Consider the following 19252-nt stretch of genomic DNA (forward strand, 5'->3'; position numbering starts at 1 on the left):
CTAAATGAACATTAAACATTAACAAGTTTTTGTCTTTACAGAATAAAACTAATATAACGCCATCATGCATAGCATTCTGGGAACAAGAAATCCTCATCAACCTTTTTCTGTTTTTCCTTCAGATTTTGGTTCCCAGAATGCTTTGCATGAAGCTGTTATTTTAGTTTGATTCTGTAAAGATAAAGATTTGTTCAAAGGTAAATTAACATTAAACGTCAACAAGCTGTTGCCATAAATAACAAATTTAAATCTACAGTAAGTTACTGTAATTTCTACAGATTTTTTTTACAGTGTAGATAAAAAAATGAAATAATAATGGAACAAGCATAAGAGGACTAAATGTTTCAGTGAAGTTTATTTATGCCTAAACACTTTAAATTTCATCTCATACAACCTCTTAAATACATATTTACACATATACAGAGTCTAATACAGAACAATGCTTTAATGCCAAATAAAAACAAGTAGAGCTAAAACAATAACATGCAGCAATGTGCCACATAAAATGTAAAAATTGACAGTGATGTTGTATTGCTTAAAAGGATTAAACACATTTACAATTATGCAATTTTGAATATAAAGTACAGAAATCCAGTATAATATTTAGTTCATCGCCAAAATCAATCGTTTCTGATACATTAATGTAGACCAACTTGCTGACAGATTTTAGGAAATACTTACTAATTGTCAATTTCCTTCTTTTATACCAAATTAAATGATAGATTATCATAACACAAGAAATTACATTAACTAAATTACATACAATGTGAATACAACCGGTATGCTGTTACTGGAAAACTGTAATACCATGTACATGAAAGGTGCAACTCAGTAAAGTGACGCATACAACAAAATACAATAAAATACAATTCATTGACACACACCAATAGTGGTCATCATATACAATATGTATATATTTATATACTGTTTTAATGAAAAACATGAGATAAAAGTTAATATCTGTACAAATCTTCTTTTACAGGAAATAATTTAAACTATACAGATTTTGATTAATACATACAGTGAATGACAGGACTTTTCACAGTCATTTCAATTGCTGGATCCAGGCATATCAAGAATATCTATCGTAAAAAAAAAACACAATTTCATTGTCTTGCTGCTACAGCAAATCAGACAGGAGCTTATGATGGTAAAAAAAATCTGATGTTCCCAAAAGACACTGAATGTAAGATCAATAAAACTGATGGAGACCCGTGATGTCTAGTTAAAGACCCTATAAGGTTTAAATTAAATATGGGCTACTTGGGTGTAACTGATGAATAACAAGAATAATTTTTTTGTTTTGTCATCATTTACGAAAACCATCATGCAGGTAACAGCATCATTTAAAAAAAAAATGGACGAAAAGACTATTTCAAAGAGATCATCATATACCAAAATGTATCGCTCCACATATAAACAAGTAAATGCTGAGAAGGACTGGACCTCTATTTAAATATCCTGAATGGAGGACACTGACTCCAGAAGTCTGTATATTTTCTCAGCAGAAGTGATTCAATACAGTACAAGACTTGAGTAGCGTCAGTAGAAAGTGCACTGTGAGGGAGCTGCCACAAGGCGGCGCTGCAGCGGGTTCGAGTCACTGGCATCAGGCTTTGATATCCGAGAAGCTCGTGTAGGTCTCGCTACAACTGGAGGATGTGCTGAGGTTTCCAGATCCACTGCCTTCTGTTGAAAATCACGTACAGTTACGTAAGTTACGGCATACAGACCTTGTGATGTGGCAGCATACTGATTCATAGCAAATTTTATTTGGTGGGCGATGTGTTACCCGAGCTGGAGAGAGACTGAGACGATTTGGATTCTCCGATAAGCGTGAGCAGGTTTGCGGCACCGACCCAGCCCTCTTTACTGGTCCTCAGATTACGCACAAACCTGAATGACCACAAAACATCAGAGCATTAACATGAGACCAAGACAACAAACACACACAAATGCCATCTAATTTTATTAAACGAGATCAAAGTACAACAGGGTCCCAAATTAATGTCGCTCTTCTGTTACGTAACATTTGATATTTAAAACAAATCTAATTATGGGTTCACTTCATCTGGAAGTAGCCGACTAATATCTGTGTTAGCTTTCAAAGGCGAGTGTTGTTGAACTTGCATAAACTGAAAGTAGGACACTTACCAACGTCCATCATCTCCCTCCCTCACCAGCTCCACTGTGTCTCCACTCTTTACCGTCAGCTCCTGCGGTCCACTTTTGTCATAGTCAGCAACTACCACATACCTGCCTGGAGACTACAAGCACAAACAAACAAGCAAATATGAGGCTATCGTGGGTGAAACTCAACAAGAATGTGATTTTGGGTAATTGTGGCTACAATGACTCACCAGTTTCTTTCCTCCATCTTCCTCAGGGTCAGAGTTCATGGGATCCTCAGCGCTCGAATAATCGTCGTTCTCCTCAGATGCATCCATAGACAGAGATGCCTTGGTGAACCCTTAAAGACGAGAACACAGGTGAACAAACTGGTGATGGTTGGGTTATGGTGATGTGGGACAAGAGAGTGGCAAACCGTGAGGATGGTGCAAGGAACTAGTAAGCTGCCTCGGAGTCTACTACTACTACTTGGGTAGCTGCACACCGATATTCATGCAGTTGATCTGAAACACTCAGCATCTCCATGTGGCACAAACACAGGCAGGTGAAACACACAGCAAACTGGTTTCGGTATAGTTTATACTAAGTTGCACCAATGATGATAGATATAATCAAGATTGAGCACTTGTATTACTATGAACAGGGGGTAAAGCAACGCTCAATATGCCCGCTCTGGAGATGGAAGTCCCGCCTTCCAGAAAAAAAAGAACCAATCAAAAATCAATGAACACTGTCAATTCTCTGGGGAAAGGGATTATGTGAGGCACTTGCCAACCTGTGCACATGCGCAGTAAAGTTGCAATTCGTGCAGTTATGTTACAGTTGATGTCAGGTTAAACTCTGTGCTCTACAACAAAAAATTCTTATATATATATATTTTTTTTTTTATAATGCACACTGCGAAAAATGTTTTTGTCTTGTTTTTCAGTAAAAATATCTAAAAATTCCTAAATTAAGATGCAAAACGACCCAAGAAAATAAGTCTAGTTTTTAGACCAAAAATATCAAATTTAAGTGGTTTTGTGCATAAAACATGCAAAAAAATCTGCTCTGGGCTAAGCAAAAAATCTTGAAAATTTTTTCTTATACACTTAATTCAAGAAAAATAAGCTTACCCCATTGGCAGATTTTTTAGCTTATTTTATGCACAAAATCACTCAAATGAGATATTTTTGGTCTAAAAACTAGACTTATTTACTTGAGTCGTTTTGCTCATTAAGAAAAAGCATCTTAATTTAAGAATTTTTAGATATTTTTACTGAAAACAAGACAAAAATACTAAAAAAAAATTTTCTTGAAGTATGCTTCATTTTTTACGCGTACATGAGGGTCCGCGTACAGTGTGTGTGACGCAAATTTTGGCATTTTGTGCCTGTTGTACACACAGGTCGCGTGTACGTGCGTGTACAGGGGAATGTAGTATGTAGCCCAGGAGATGCATTGCATTTTGTCGAACTCTGCGTTCACGTACAAGTCAAATAAAGCGTTTATTATACTGTTTATTATACTTAGTAGAGCCCGACCGATATGCATTTTTTGGGACCGATGCCGATACAGATATTAGGGAGTAAAAAAAGACCGATAACGATATATCGGCCGATATTCTTTATGTGCATTTTATAGTACAGTACACATATACTACAGTATATTATACTACAATAGGCTACTGTACATATAATACACTATATACATTAACAGAATATACTATATATAAATACTTTTTTGCAATGATCACTCTATGATCACACCACAAATGTGGTGATCAAACACTTAAAATGACGTGACAAAGATATGTAATATAGGCAGGTGTGTTTTACAAGTTAACAATAAACTTTATTATCCAAAACTATTCTGATATAAGTGCACAAAACAGTAAACTTGACTTATTATAAATAACTTTAAAACACAAACAAAACAAAATACATATAACTTAAATCATTGTCAGTTTTGACAAGAATAATGTTATATTGGGCTTATTTTAAAAAATGAAAACTTATAAAGTCATTGTTTATTAGCTTTACATTAAGTTATGTACTTCACAAAATAATTAGAAACTTACCGTTCAGACGACAATGCTTGACTTACTGACAACATACTGATGTAGGCTTATGTTTAATGTACTGCACAACGTTTTTATGACGCGAACCCACAGTGTTCTGCCGGGACTTTAAACTTTTATAAAACTAAAGCGTCTGCTCTCCGCCTCTTTAATTTTGTGAGGGTGTAAAGTTGCGCGAGCTTATTTAATCAATTGCTTTGAAATGAGCATGTAACAGCACAAGCAGCTGTACTCCCACAGACAGTTTATACGCCTCCTTTCTCCGCCTCGCGTTATTTCTCCCGCTTGCGTTTTAAACAACTCGCAAGTGGACAAAAGAGACGGATTAAAAACACCAAAACTAAACGGGAACGTGTCTCTCTCACCCACTTATAATCCAATCGACCAAAGCGCGTCCTAATACCAGCTGTAAAATGTTGTGAAGAAACCGCCTGACTGCCGCCACCTGAACTGAGAGACTGACTGACTGAAGTGAAGGGGCGGGGGATTGGCTGGTGTCACTCCAGTGAGTGACCTGGGTCGCCATTAGCAACCAGTAGGGCGCGCTCTGCTGGACAAACAAGTACTTACATCTTTCAAAAGCATTTAATGTTTTCTGTAAGGAACGTTCATATCGGCTTCATATCTGCGGCTTATACACCGATACAGATATATCTGCGACATGCTCATATCGGCCGATAAAATCGGCAAAACGATAAATCGGTCGGGCTCTAATACTTAGGGCCTACGCCGTAGCCTTAAAGCCTTACCGTGGGTTCACACCAGCCGCGTTTGAGACGTCAAAATCGCGTCAACTGCACCTAGTTTGCCGCTTGAACAGTTTGAGTTTACTCGTTCATTCGCACGTGAAAGCCGTGCGTGAAATTCTAATCATCGAGACATTCACACAGAAATTCGTATCATGGGAGGGGCTTTTGCGACTCTGCTTGCTTTCTGTAATCACGTCACTACAAGAGCAAGCTCCTGATTGGTTAACGCTGCGCGTTTTCCCCCCAAAGTTACATTTTTTCAACTCGCGCGTTTGTCGCGGCAACGCTCAATTTGCAGCATTCACATTGAGTTAAATATCACCTCTCAACTTGGCCCATCTTTGTTTTTACCTTTTGACCTGATGGTAGGGGTCCTAGCAGACCAATCACAGCGCTTGCGTGCATTGAAACGCCATTTCATTTTGGGAGGCTACGCCACACAATCGACGCATAAGTATAAAGCCCGCTTAAACTGTGCTTTGCAAGGCTGTGCATTCGATCACGCACGTACGTTCCCGTAAAAGGCAGCTTAATCATGCCATCTATGTAGGCAGCTTACTAGTTTAAGGAATGAAGTATCTCTTGCTCGTGTACATTTGAAAAGAGAAATAAACAACAGCTTCAGGCATTGAGCTAACAGGAAGAGCTGTCTGTGTTTCATGTTCAGATGACAATGATTTTGATGATAGATTGTGAAAGGGGTATGTGACACAACCACAAACCAACACAAAAACATGTTCATGAGAGATACATAAACACACTAAAATGCATCTTTAGTAGTGGATAATTACGAATAACAATGCATATAAGTGCTTGGTAGAGATAGATTTGTGGTTTCAGAACAGTAAAAGTGAATCCAGCACCGCAAACCAGCTGACAGAAACCCAAACCAGACACTCGTGCATCATTAAACTCGAATGTTTCCACCCGAAGGATTGTATTTTCTAAAGTGGATTCTCTTGCACAATCATTGCAAATTACTGTAAAATTACTGTGTTTCAAAAAAGGCTTAAATTGGGAGAGTTGATCTCATCCGTCACTTACTGTACAAGCGATTATATGAAAGCTTGTGATTGGTTTCACATACATCCAAAATAAAAGCATTTTTAATAATAAACATTGAGCAGTTATCTGGCATTAACTACCACTCGCAGTAAAATAATACAATGCTTCGTAGTTAGTGCTTCCAGTCTGTGTTTGGGAGTTTGCCACGAGTGAGCAATAAAGACGACCGAGTAGTTAAAGTTCATTCCCACACCAGTCATCTAGTTACCTCTCCTTTTAGCCTGTAACAGACTAGATGTGCTCAGCCACTTCACTCGGGTAAGAGTGATGTGAGGACCTGCGTCTGCGGGAGAGGCAGCCAATAAGAACCTTTCACCGCTTTAGTATCCACCCCCATAGATCAGTTTTAGCATAATATACAACTAAATATAGATTTGCATGGATTGTGAGTGCATAACACATAATATCCTGTAGAAGGGCTGTACATTTGGATTTGATGTATGGATTAGATGCCACACAGGTGAAACAATACATAAAAGTAAAATATAATGAAAGTCTATGTAATATGTACAAATAAATGCTTAGGATGGCCATGAGTGATTTTACACGAAGGAATGCTGGCTGTACCTTTGAAGCCAAATGGCGTGGGATCGCTCTTAATCTCATGTCTTTTAGTTTTGTGATCAGGACTAGGGGGAGATCCTGGCAGCAAAAGCAAGAAGGAAGAAAGGAGAAAGCATAAGAAAGGACAAAACCAGGAAAGAAGAAAAAGAAAAAGACAGGGTTGGTAGGAAGGTACACACATATATGGAACATTTTTGACTCATCTTTAAAGTTGTAAAAGGCGTTTTGATCTGGAGCAATCGGAAGTTATTTAAGTGACAACAACGGTAAAGTTGAATTACGCCTGTGATGCAATGTGGCAACTACCAATGGGAGACCAGATGCTAATCTGCTTCCTGATAGAGTTGAAACCTAAGGTGACGGAGGAACGACTGCTATCAGCAAATAGCAGATAGAGTCCACTGTACTGTGATGACCTCCAGGAATTTAATTGCTTTCTGTGTGACCGCGCCTTAATACTGTAACCGGTGACAAGCTCTTTGACGTAAAGTAAAGTCACGACTACGTCAAGCAAAAAGAGAGATACTCGGTTTCTATTACAGCTATGTCATGCTGGGTAATTCGACCTACAGTTGAAATCACATTGGTTCTAACATCCTGCTCATCCATATTCCAAATATTTAATCGCCTCTAAATGAGTTGGATTTTGACATTTCGTATGGATGTAACAATCTTATAGTTACGGAGCCCCTAAGGGGATATGGAGCAAAAATGAAATAAAGTTTAGTTTTGCGTGCACACATGAAACTATAGCGTGCGAATTGATACTTTTGCGTCTGCACGTGATACTTTTGCATGCGCTTATGAAACTTTCAAGTGCAGATTTTTTTTAAGTTTAGTTTTCGCATGCACACGTGAAACTATCACATGCGCGCGTGAAACTATCACGTGCAGAATTTTAAGTTTAGTTTTTGCGTGCGCACGTGATAGCTTCACATGCGCACGCGAAAACTAAACTTAAAAAAATTCTGCATGTGAAGGTTTCGCGTGAGCACATGAAACTACACTTTAGATTTTTTTTACTCCGATGTCACCTAAGGGACTCGGTAAATATTCTACAGTGTTAAAAAATTAGTTGGTTCAACTTAAAAAAGTAATTTACCTGGTTGCATAAAAATTTTACACTCAAAGGAAAACACCACCGTTTTTCAATATTTTACCATGCTCTTACTAGGGCTGGGTATTGTTAGGATTTTCACAATTCGATTCAATTTCGATTCTTGAGGCTTCGATTCAATCCGATTCGATTCAATTCAATATTGATTTACTTGCTTCGATATCGATTCAATAATAAGTAAATACACAAGCAATTAAGTACCTGAGTATATTTTTAAATAATGTGTGTAGTATTACTAATGTTTGATCACGTTGATGGTGCAGGCTTGAAAGAAGTGCTGCTGTTTGCCATCTTTGATCTTTCTGTTTTGATAAAGCGCGTCTTGTACAACGCTGAACGCTCTCACTAGAGTGTTGCCCACAGCGGCGCCATTTGCCGGGGGGCTGAATCGATTCATAGGATTTGATGAATCGATATTGAATTGAGAAACAAATAATTGCAATGCATTGATGAATCGATATTTTTACCCAGCCCTAGTTCTTACCTCAACATAGACAAATGAATATTTTTTCAATGCGTGCACTTAATCTTTGTACAGCGCCCTGTTAATGTGCCAGCATTTAGCATAGCCCCATTCATTCCTATGGCTCCAAACAGGGATGAATTTAGAAGCCACCAAACACTTCCATGTTTCCCCTAATTAAAGACTGTTACATGAGTAGTTACACGAGTAAGTATGGTGGCACAAAATAAAACTTTTGTTTGGATCCTAAGGAATGAATGGGGCTAGGCTAAATGCCAACACATCCAAGAAGCACTGTACAAAGAATAAAAGTGCACGCATTGAAAAAAGGTATGTATTAATTAGTCTAAGTCAGTCGCGTAGCTATGGGTGGGCCTGGGTCCACCCACCTGTCAGCTAGGCCCACCCACCTGCCTATCCAGTAAAGCCTATTAGTTATCCTAAAGAGTAAATTATGTTGCATTTATTACTATACTTGACCTATAAAATACATCTTTTTTTAAACTCTTGTTTGCTATTATAATAAGGAATAAGTTAATTTTGTAAATAGTAGTGCAATAAATAGCGCATTTCGAACAGCCTCCTCGCCCCTCCTACACCCCACATCATAGAAATGAACACCCGGTTTAAGGCTGACACGTAAGGAATAATGAAAGCTGCGCTGCTTCATTGTCTTAGAATGAAGGTCACGAAGACCTTCGGTGAGAAGACTTTATTACAGCTTGATGGTGCACCCTTTAACATTACCGTTGAGGTTTCTGAACCTGAGATGTTGGTTCAGCAGCTAAAAGAAGAAAAGTCTTTGCAGATAACATTTGCGCCCATGAGCCTTCTGGTCTGAAAGTGTGTTCAGGCGCATTGTTGGTGCTTTGCTATTTTGAGGCAAATAAAATAGACTAGCCTACGCCACTGACCAACTAAAACATGCCAATGGAAGAAATATTGCTTTTGTTATTTAATGAGCGCATACGCGCCTATAAACGGCAACGCGCATTTGCGCCTATAAACGGCAACGTGCATTTGCTTATCACATGGATGCGCAGCAGCAAACAAACGTTTAAAATATGAAAAACCAAAGGATTAAAATGTTAAAATGTTTTAAAGATTATTATTGAGTGTCTTGGACATAAATGAGGACCGATTATGACGTTTGAAGGCGTAAAAAGCTGCTTCACCTGTAGCCTGGTAAGTAATTAAATGTTTTGCTTTAAACAAATGCAAATATTGCATTTATTTAGAATTTTTTTAATGCTACCCCAAAAAATTTATTACATATGATGACTTTGTACCTGTGGATATGATGAGATGAGAACCGTTTTTATGTTATGCTTACATTTCAAAACACCCACAGCGCTGTTCTAGTGCTGAAATTGCGTTTATAGATTATTTATTGTTACAAATAAACTATTTTTAAAGTACAAACCTTTTCTTGCATATTTGTAAATTATTCTTTGAGATTAATGATCATGTAGGCTATCCATACATTTACAATAATTAAAAGCCTGCTATTTTTACTTCCATGACTGAAAGAAAACGACTTTTAAAGGTTTAAATGAAGAATTTCGTTGCAAAACGAGAGAACTCCGTTTTTTAACATTTTTATCAAATTATTATTATGTTATGTTATTATTTTGTTTTATAGTGCTACTTAGCTGTATTTTTTAATTTATGAAGGTTTAAATCAAAACAAACCAACTGCAGTTGAATTGATATTAATTGGAATGCACAACCAAAAAACGAGATTTCTTTTGCAACGAAACTTTTCAAATACCAACAAATTAAGCTACTATTTAAAGTATTTTTAAAGTAGGCCTAAAGCTTTTCTTGCATATTTGTAAACTATTCTTTGAGATAACACGGATCATCTGGGCTATCAATACATTTACAGCAATTAAAAGCCTGCTATTTTTACTTGAATGATCATGACTGAAAGAAAACGACTTTTAAATGTTTTAATACAAAAGAATAACAATTTCATTACAAATAAAAACAACGCAATTTTTTAATATCAATCTTAAACTGGTGGTCTTCTTCCTCTGCTCGTTTTTTTAGTTTACAAATTCTGCCAAAATATGGAATCGGGATGGCGCAAGCGCAACTGGCTTGTAAAGGAGATGAGACTCTTATTGGTTTATTGCACATTGCGCTTAGATTGTTAAAATAGGGCCCAGGCTTTTGTTCTTATTAAACGGTGATATATTGAAACTGGTGTAGTTGTGTGTTTGTATATTTGTATATTTTGATAACAGATGCTTTTTTGGCTAAGGCCCACCTGATTTTCTCTGGGCCCACCCACATTGTGAATCCTGGCTACGCTAGTGGTCTAAGTTAAGGCAAGAACATAGTAAAATATTGAAAAATGGTGGTGTTTTCCTTTAAAAATATTAGTGGAATCAAAAAAGTTGTGTTAAAAAAGTTTTAAGGTAATTTTTAAGTTGAACCAACATTTTCTTACAGTGTACAGTTAGCAACTACTGATCCTAATCTAGACTCATCCACAAACTAGTTTAATGTATCTGAGACGGCAATATACCTGGAGGGCAGAGAGTGACCATGGGTAATGTTAGGCTTTTACCACCAGAGGGCGATACGAGCTCTGCAGTTGGATAAATTAAGTCAAATTTGAAATGTTCCTTTTAAAAATGTATACTTAAATTATTTGATAAATATTTTGGCATAATTCAGTAACAGTGCTGTATTTGCCATTTAAAGCTGTTTCCCCACAGCTGTACCTTTTTGGCTCTTGAGGTTACTGAAGCCCTGCAGTGTAAAACGTTTTTTTGCCACTGCAGCTCTCTCAGTGTTGGGACTGGTGACAGTCTCGTCTATTCTCCACAGAAGAAAAGAAGACAACGGAAAGAAAGATTACAGGATTAGTCAGAAGAATAAGGGAAATAGACACGTATAAGAAAATAAAAGAGGGCTGAAAAGAACATCACAGAAATGCAGAAAGACAGCAGCGGACTTCTGAAACAGTATGGGATTGTTTTTATTGATATGTTGTCGAAATCAAACATATGCTGTGTCCAAAATATACTCCATTAATGAGGAGTTTTCTCGTCAATTACGAAAAAACGTTTCCCTGCCAATGACGAGTTTTTACGACAATCCATTTTTCTGCTATTATCCACTGGGTAGCACTCTTATCCAATTTATAAAACTTGAATTCACTTACTGTTTTAATTCACTTATTCAAGTGAACTATATTATGGAGCTTTTCCATTGCATAGTACCCCACTGTTTGGGTCACCTTACTTTTGGGGGCTTTTCCACTGGGTGCAGTACGTAGTACCCGATACTTTTTTTTAGTACCACCTCGGTTGGGGTTCCAAGCGACCCTAGATAATACCAAAACGTGACGCGAAAACACTGTCGATCACTGATTGGTCTGAGAGAATCATCACTACCAGCATCATCGCTATAATGTAAAGATTAGCTTAACCTTCATGCTAGCTTGTGCTGTCTCGAGTAAACCTGACCTGTTGTCATCCGTGCTTTGCTGTAAGTTCCCAAACTCCTTTTAGCAATGAAAACATCCACAGATTGAGAATCAGGAACACCATTACAGTTTTTTTAGACTTGCAGTTTGCGGCGGCACATTCGCGATGCGCATGTCCGCATATATGCTTAAATGCAACTTAAATGAGGCTCAGCGGAGCGTTTCGACCGACGCAACGGGTGTTCATACAGAAACTGCGAGACAGAGGTAGTGATAAACACGATGTGCAAACATGTATTTGTGATGGTCAATTTTAATTTTGTGTTGCACTGAGAAAAAAATAAATGTATGAGAATGTAAAACAACGCTGTCACTTGTATGATGTCACAGCAGTAGGCAGCGCAAATATAACGACACGCCTATAATCCCTCCCACTCTGAAGTGTTACTAAACTCGATGGAAAAACTAACCAAGCCAAAGTGAGGTGAGCTGACCCGACCTGACCCAAACCAAACCGTGGCGTACTATGCAATGGAAAAGCGCCATTAGTGAACTTATGTAGGGAATAGTAAATGAGAGTAGGCATATAGGGGGCTATTTTGGACATAGCCATAATGTCAACTGATTCCAAATAACATCAAAAGATAATCAACATCTCATTGGTTGAAAAACTGATCATGTGACTTAGTGACCTGTTGAGAAATATGCGTTGATAATTCATGATCATAAAGTTTGACAATGTAGTGAATAGCACCTTTTGTGTTTGTGAAGCAATATATCCATAAACAAGAGAGCAGCTGACTGACCTTTGATCTTATCAGTGTTTTTGGGTACTGATGTCGTGCTGGAATCCACTACTGTTGGTTCGGTTTTCTTCTCGTCTCCCTTCTTGATGGTCTTTGGGTTGCTCCTAAAGGGGCTCATGATAAGGGTGGTGCTGGTGGGAGTTAACTGCTCTGAAGTCTTCTGTTGACTCGCTTCTGTCAAACATCAAAATCATTAGAAACATAATGACAAACTGTCTTGAAATTCATTCATTCAATCATATTGACTCTTATTTTTTCAAATAAGCATCCAGGTAATTTTTTATAGAAGCAAGCATGAAATGTGATCTTGGACCACAATACCAGTCATAAGTCACATGGTGTATTGTAGGAATAGTTAACAATACATTGTTTTAGTCAAAATTATACATTTTTATGCCAAAATCATTAGGATATTAAGTAAAGATCATGTTACATGAAGATATTTTGGAAATTTCTTATCGTACATTTATAAAAATGTATTTATCATTAGTAACACGCGTTGCTAAGGACTTTCTCAATATTAAATATTTTTTTATAGCTGTATCTCAGCCAAATATTGTCCTCTTCTAACAAACCATACATCAATCAAAACTCAAAATTGACCCATATGTCTGGTCTTGTAGTACAGAGTCACAAATGTGCTACTGTATAAAATTGTCCTATTTTATTATTTGGTTCAGCTATACAAAATCCTAAAATAGTTTGTGCTCATAAATACCATACGTGTTGACAAACGATTAGTAAGGCACAGGGTTTTTCACCTCTGCAGGCTTTTAGCTGGCCAGTTAAAACCTTCCGGATCTCATTTACCCAAGCGGTTTTGATCTCTGGTGTCGGTGCCTGAAAATAAATGATAAAATGAAAGGGCAAAGAGACTGTTATAGTGAATCATTTACATTCAATTACATTTACAGACGTCTTGCTTTTGACAATTAAAATAGTTTACCTGTACAATATACACCTCCTCCCGAGAGTTACACCAGATCTCAAATTTTTTGTTGTCACTTTTTGCGTTTTCAGTAATGCCTACAGCGCTCATCTATCAGATAAAAAGACAAACATAATCAGACTATTTATCTTGCGATATACTTGACTGTTAACCACGTATACATTATTTTAAACAATATGAATGGCTCAAGCTAAACGAGTTTACATCCACGTGTTTTTATGTACATTTTGAAAGATCATACAAAAAATGGTGGATGGAAACATTCACATTGATTTCTACCTTTGGCATGACCTTACTCAGTCAATATTAAAGATATTCAAGGTTATATTTTCACAGCGTGACCTTTACATTATATAAGAAAACGGCAAATCACAAAAAATTACTTAAACTCATTTTTTTTAAACGTTGCCCGCCAGCATTTTTTGAGATTTTCACAAAGTTTCCAAAAAAAACTTCCAGGAAAATGTTCTTCTTAACATATATATATATATAAATACAAATATATCAAATCTAAGAACAGACCCTCTGCTTTCAAACAAACAATAATCAAACAAACCAAATGAGAAAAAAAACGTTTTATTCTATTGATATCTTTTCTCTGCTTATTAATTCTTAAATATGGGTATTTTTCTTCAAAAAAAAAAAAAAATGATTAGCAAAAAAACCTGAAATAATTGCATTTTTGTAAAGAATTTTGGTTAGAGATCAGATTCAAAACGATTATCAAAATACAAACGCAGTGTAAAATAAAAAATATTTTTTTGCTTCCGTTTTTTTGTAAATTAGGAAGTGCGCCATCTAGTGCATAATCGCGGTATTACAAATAACCCTAAAACCTCATCAGTAATGCTGCGTTCACACCAGCCACGGTAGAGGCGTCAAACGCGAGTGATTTCAATGTCAAGTCAATGTAAAGACACGTTGACGCGCGTCTGGAGGTCTCGCGACGTGAATGAGGCCTTTAGCGTGGTGCGGTAGACGCATTGCAGCGGGAAACGCGCGAGTTGAAAAATCTGAACTTTGGCGAAAAAAAACGTCAAGTTAACCAATCAGGAGCTTGCTCTAGTAGTGATGTGATTACAGGAAGCAAGCAGAGTCGCAGAAGCCCCTCCCATGATGCGAATTTCCGCGTGAATGTCTCGATGACTAAAATTAAGCGTTGCAGTGGGAAACGCACGAGTTGAAAAATCTGAACTTTGGTGAAAAAAAAGCGTCACGTTAACCAATCAGGAGCTTGCTCTAGTAGTGACGTGATTACAGGAGCAAGCGGAGTCCCAGAAGCCCCTCCCATGACGCGAATTTCCACGTGAATGTCTCGAATAACTAGAATTTCATGCGCGGCTTTCACCTACGAATGAAGCGAGTACACTCAAAATGTTCAAGCGTCCAACTACGCGTGGTAGACGTGAATTTGACGCATCAAACGTGTCTGGTGTGAACCCACAGAAACACGTTTTTTTATGCAAATATTTTCTCTTAAATGACGAATGAGATATCTCGTCAATGGCGGGGAAAGAGTTAACTGGGTTTTTACAGGCAGGGTCACACATATGAACATGAAAGTTATGTTGTTAAAAAAAAAGTTATGTTGTTTTATTGTGACTTTAGCAAATGATTTTCATTCAGGATGAAAGGACTTGGTCTTGGTCATAACTGAATATGGCTATTGAACTAATGTAATGTGATCACTTACGTTGAGTGAGTGTTTGAAGCTGTATGAAGGGGCTTTCTCATAACCCTCTCCATTCTCCTCTCGTTTCTTGCAGAACAGCAGAGCTTTCTCGTGAAGGAACAGGTGTCTCTGCATGGGCTTGAACCGCGCAAAGTCTTTTACCTTCACGTGACCCTTCTTATGCTCCGTCCAAACGCTGAAAGATCCCTGCATCATCAGACGGCCCAGATCACTCAGGTTACCCTGGAAGCACAGGTCAGGGGTCAAAAACTGTAATTTAACACCTCTTTACATTTCACAAAACGATTTTATTATTTGACTGTTAAATTAAACAGTAATCGATCTCGCAGAGCGTGCTTACCTTCATATCCAGTGATGGCGATAAGATGCATAGAGTCATTAACAGCCTTTAGGATTCCTAATATAGAGGAGAGCGCCTCCTGCAGGTCATCTTCACCTTCACAGCCTTTACTGTACTTCAGAAGTTCCTGACACGCATCAACACAAATGCTATAAAAACTCTCTGGGCAAATATCACATTTACATTTGAACTCAGGTCCTACCTTCAGTAAAAGCTGATATTTGGTTATTCTCTGAACAGGTTTGAGCAGGTACGAGTCCAAGCCAAGTTTATGTTCTAGTTTCTTTTGACACTCCTGGAATCAAGATCATACATTCTTTATTGTTTTACTTTTCAATACACTATATGGCTAATCCATGCAGACTGTGGCTTATTTGATCATTTGAGTGAGAGATATGTTATATACGTACAATCAAACTAATGTACTGAATTACTGAAAGAAAATTACTTTTTTACTTCGTATTCTTGTCTTGTTTTCAGTACAAATATCTAAAAAGTCTTAAATTAACTCTTTCCCAGCCAGCGTTTTTAAAAAAAAGATGCCAGTCAGTGACAGAATTTTTTATGATTTTCACAAAAAAAAAGTTTACTGCCTTCCAGAAAATGTTCTACTTAAAATATATAAACATCTCTGCCTACAAAAAACAAAATTTTTATCCTATCTTCATTTGTTTTATTTTTATAACCTCTCAAATATGGGTAGGTTTCCTCAAAAGGACCAATTTTTGAGCAAAAAGCTGAGATAATTGCATTTTTGGCAGGTAAAGCGTTAAGATGCATTTCCTTAATGAGCAAAATGACCTAAAAAAATAGGTCTAGTTTTTAGACAAAAAAATAAATACATTTTTAAGTGAATTTTTACTTAAAAGCAAAAAAATCTGCCAATGGGGTTAGACCTTTTTTCTTGAAGTGTTTAAGACACTTACCCCATTTGCAGATTTTTTTGCTTTTAAGGACAAATTCACATAAATTTTATGTTTCTTTTCTCTAAAAACTAGACTTACTTTCTTAGGTCATTTTGCTCATCAAGAAAATGCATCTTAATTTAAGGATTCTTAGATATTTGTACTGAAAAAAAGACAAAAATACTAAGAAAGTCATTTTTTGCAGTGTGAATATTTTAGGTTATATCAATTTTATAACCATTTATGTTTCAAAACACTTTACATATTTTTTTGCTTTTGCTTTCCATTTAAAGGGCACCTATTATACAAAATTCATTCTTACAAGTCGTTTAGACATAAGTGTGTGTGTTAGCAGTGTGTGAACATAACTACCCTAAAATGAAAAAAATCCTCCCTCTTCTTTTCTATTAAGTCTAATAAGACATGCTGTTTTTATTCTCTTGTTAATGTGACATCACACTGATAAACATCCACCCACTGACTGACAGTCCTGCATTACCATAGGTTCCGCCCTCAGTGCTGTCTGCCATATCTCAATAGTGAAATACTCAGACTGTGTTCACAGAAATCAGATCTATTTTAACCGAAAACGCTCACTGTCTGTTGGTAAGGGAATGAGATGCAGTAGTAAAATGCATTTGCATTTAAAGGTACAGACAAGACAACAGTGTGCTTTTGGTCGCACTCAAATAGGGGCATTTTTGACATGCTATAACAAATGATCTGTGAGGTAACTTGAGCTGAAACTTTGCAAAAAACATTCTGGGCACAGCTAAGACTTATACTGCATCTTTTAAAAATTGGCATAATATGTGCCCTTTAAATGTGAAATAAAACGAACTATGATATAAAAATAATTATTCTGCATAGAGTTTACTACTATGTGTCACACTGCTTTTCTTTTAAGTTATAGAGGCTTGATTTATTTGCATATGTGGTCTCAGTCTTATAACAGTGTCTTTTATAGCATCCTGAAAGTAAGATGACCTGAAAGAAAGCGCAGTCAGAGCACTGTCTCCATAAAGACTCGGAGCGAGGCTTGTTCTGACAGTACTTCTCATAGATCTGCAGATCCGTCATCTGAAAAACATGAGTAAAAAACAACATGAGTAATCCGCTCAATCACCTAATAAAGAACCAGAGAAGCACAGGAAGTGACATCAGACTTACCCTCTCTAGAAAACACCGGCCCACCAGCTCAGGGTAGTCTGTGTACGCCTCCAACTCGCGAAGAAAAGTTCTGCAACAAATGAGATAGACAGACATTCAATACAAAACTGTGGTGCACAACACAAGTAATCCCAGAGAATGAGTGTATAGCACAAATGCAACGAGACAAAGCATAAAGCATCTGCGAAACATGTTAACGTGACGTATAAGCCAAATCTACATAACACAGTGCGAGAAGGCTCACTCACTTCTTGTGGAACTGGTATATCTCGGGCATGTTGCCAAAGAGGATGTCCTTCTTATTAAGCAACGTGTTGGGGATGAGAGGAGCCATGGATGGGTTATCCATTTCTGCTGCATAGCCCTCCAACACAATACAATTGTCAAATATTTTGATTGTTAGCATCATATGAACTCATAGAGAAGTGGTCTCTAACATAGTCTGTGAGGTGCCCGCCAAATAGCCCCAATTAATATATATATATATTTATTTATTACATATTTTTATATTAGCATGGCTTCAGCTCACCTCCAACACGCACAGCAATTCCTCCACGTAAGCTCTCTCTGTCTCCAACAGTTCATTCATCACGTGCCTGCAGACATTACACAGGACACAATCAGCCACTGTATATTTCACATTCAAGCTAGCATCGATGCTACATTCTTAATGTATAGCCTGACCGACAATCATATATATATATTAAAAGGATAGTTCACCCAAAAAAAGAAAATGCTGTCATCATTTTCTCATCCTCATGTTGTTCTAAACCTGTATGAATTGAATATTTTGAATAATGATGGTAAGCACACAGCTGATTGTAACCACTAACTTCCATCATATTTGTTTTTCCTACTATGGAAGTCAATGGTCACAATCAGTTGTGTGCTTACCATCATCTATCAAAATATTTTCTTGTGTGTTCATCAGAAAAAATAAACTCATACAGGTTTAGAACAACATGAGGATGGGAAAGTGATGACAGAATTTTTATTTTTTGGGTGAACTAGTCATATCATGACTTTTTCCATGTTTAAGTGCTATAATTGGGTCCCCAGTGCTTCTTTCAACCTAGAAAATGTGTAAAAGATCAACCCAGTAATGTGAGCATGTGAAAAAATAGGATGTTGAAATTTGACTCCCCTTGTGATGTCAGAAGGGGATATACCACCCCTTAATCTGCACTATCCAACCACAGCACTGCCCTTTAGGGCAGAGATGAGCTCATTTGTATTTTAAAGGACACACCCAAAAACAGCACATTTTTGCTCACACCTACAAAGTGGCAATTTTAACATGTTATAATAAATTATCTAGATGGTATTTTGAGCTAAAACTTCACTCTGGGGACACCAAACATTTATTTAACATCTTATAAAAGTCTTGTGAAATGGCCCCTTTAAGGCATAAACTGGTCAGTGAGGATCTTCTGAAAAGCTGTTTTAAAATGTAAAAAGCACTTTAAAAAATAAAATCGACTATTTGTATAAATTTCGTTCCCACTGCCTGTCACTGACCGTCTGAGCACAGCAAAGTTCTCCTCTTCGTCAGAGACGGATGGGTGTCTACTGCTGTCATTCTGCAAGTGTGAATCCCCCTGTAAATGCGAACGCAAAACACTTGAATTCCTTGCACTTCTACATAAACATGTAATGCTTTAGATATATTATAAATTACATAAAGCATTTCACAGACAGGAGAACTTACTTTTCTGCAGTTTCCGTTGATGATGTCACCCTCTATAGACTTCTCCCTATGGACTGCGTAAAGAAATAACATTTTATGTTATACAATGGGTTTAT

General features: G+C 37.1%; 1 protein-coding gene across 11 annotated transcripts in view; it reads right to left on the minus strand.

Annotated features, from left to right (window-relative positions):
* Window positions 1–336: 336 nt before the first annotated feature.
* Window positions 337–19252, minus strand: part of mcf2la (mcf.2 cell line derived transforming sequence-like a) — a 97237-nt gene continuing 78321 nt past the window's right edge. For 5 of the 11 annotated variants that reach the window (XM_073861267.1, XM_073861264.1, XM_073861260.1 and 2 more), the window contains 19 exons: window positions 19158–19210; window positions 18968–19047; window positions 17979–18045; window positions 17698–17813; window positions 17450–17519; window positions 17267–17359; window positions 15577–15669; window positions 15371–15501; window positions 15035–15251; window positions 13339–13431; window positions 13154–13232; window positions 12393–12566; window positions 10880–10972; window positions 10681–10743; window positions 6571–6645; window positions 2361–2470; window positions 2155–2267; window positions 1793–1896; window positions 337–1689 (listed from right to left, as the gene is read on the minus strand). In XM_073861267.1, the coding sequence (XP_073717368.1) occupies window positions 1610–1689; window positions 1793–1896; window positions 2155–2267; window positions 2361–2470; window positions 6571–6645; window positions 10681–10743; window positions 10880–10972; window positions 12393–12566; window positions 13154–13232; window positions 13339–13431; window positions 15035–15251; window positions 15371–15501; window positions 15577–15669; window positions 17267–17359; window positions 17450–17519; window positions 17698–17813; window positions 17979–18045; window positions 18968–19047; window positions 19158–19210 (1904 nt within the window). In that variant the 3' untranslated portion in view covers window positions 337–1609. Of the gene's footprint in view, window positions 1690–1792; window positions 1897–2154; window positions 2268–2360; window positions 2471–6211; window positions 6287–6570; window positions 6646–10680; window positions 10744–10879; window positions 10973–12392; window positions 12567–13153; window positions 13233–13338; window positions 13432–15034; window positions 15252–15370; window positions 15502–15576; window positions 15670–17266; window positions 17360–17449; window positions 17520–17697; window positions 17814–17978; window positions 18046–18967; window positions 19048–19157; window positions 19211–19252 lie in introns of all 11 variants that reach the window. The other 6 variants (XM_073861274.1, XM_073861262.1, XM_073861261.1 and 3 more) reach the window with 6 other exon arrangements.

The sequence above is a fragment of the Misgurnus anguillicaudatus genome, chromosome 3 (genome assembly GCF_027580225.2).
Source record: "Misgurnus anguillicaudatus chromosome 3, ASM2758022v2, whole genome shotgun sequence".
NCBI lineage: Eukaryota > Metazoa > Chordata > Actinopteri > Cypriniformes > Cobitidae > Misgurnus > Misgurnus anguillicaudatus.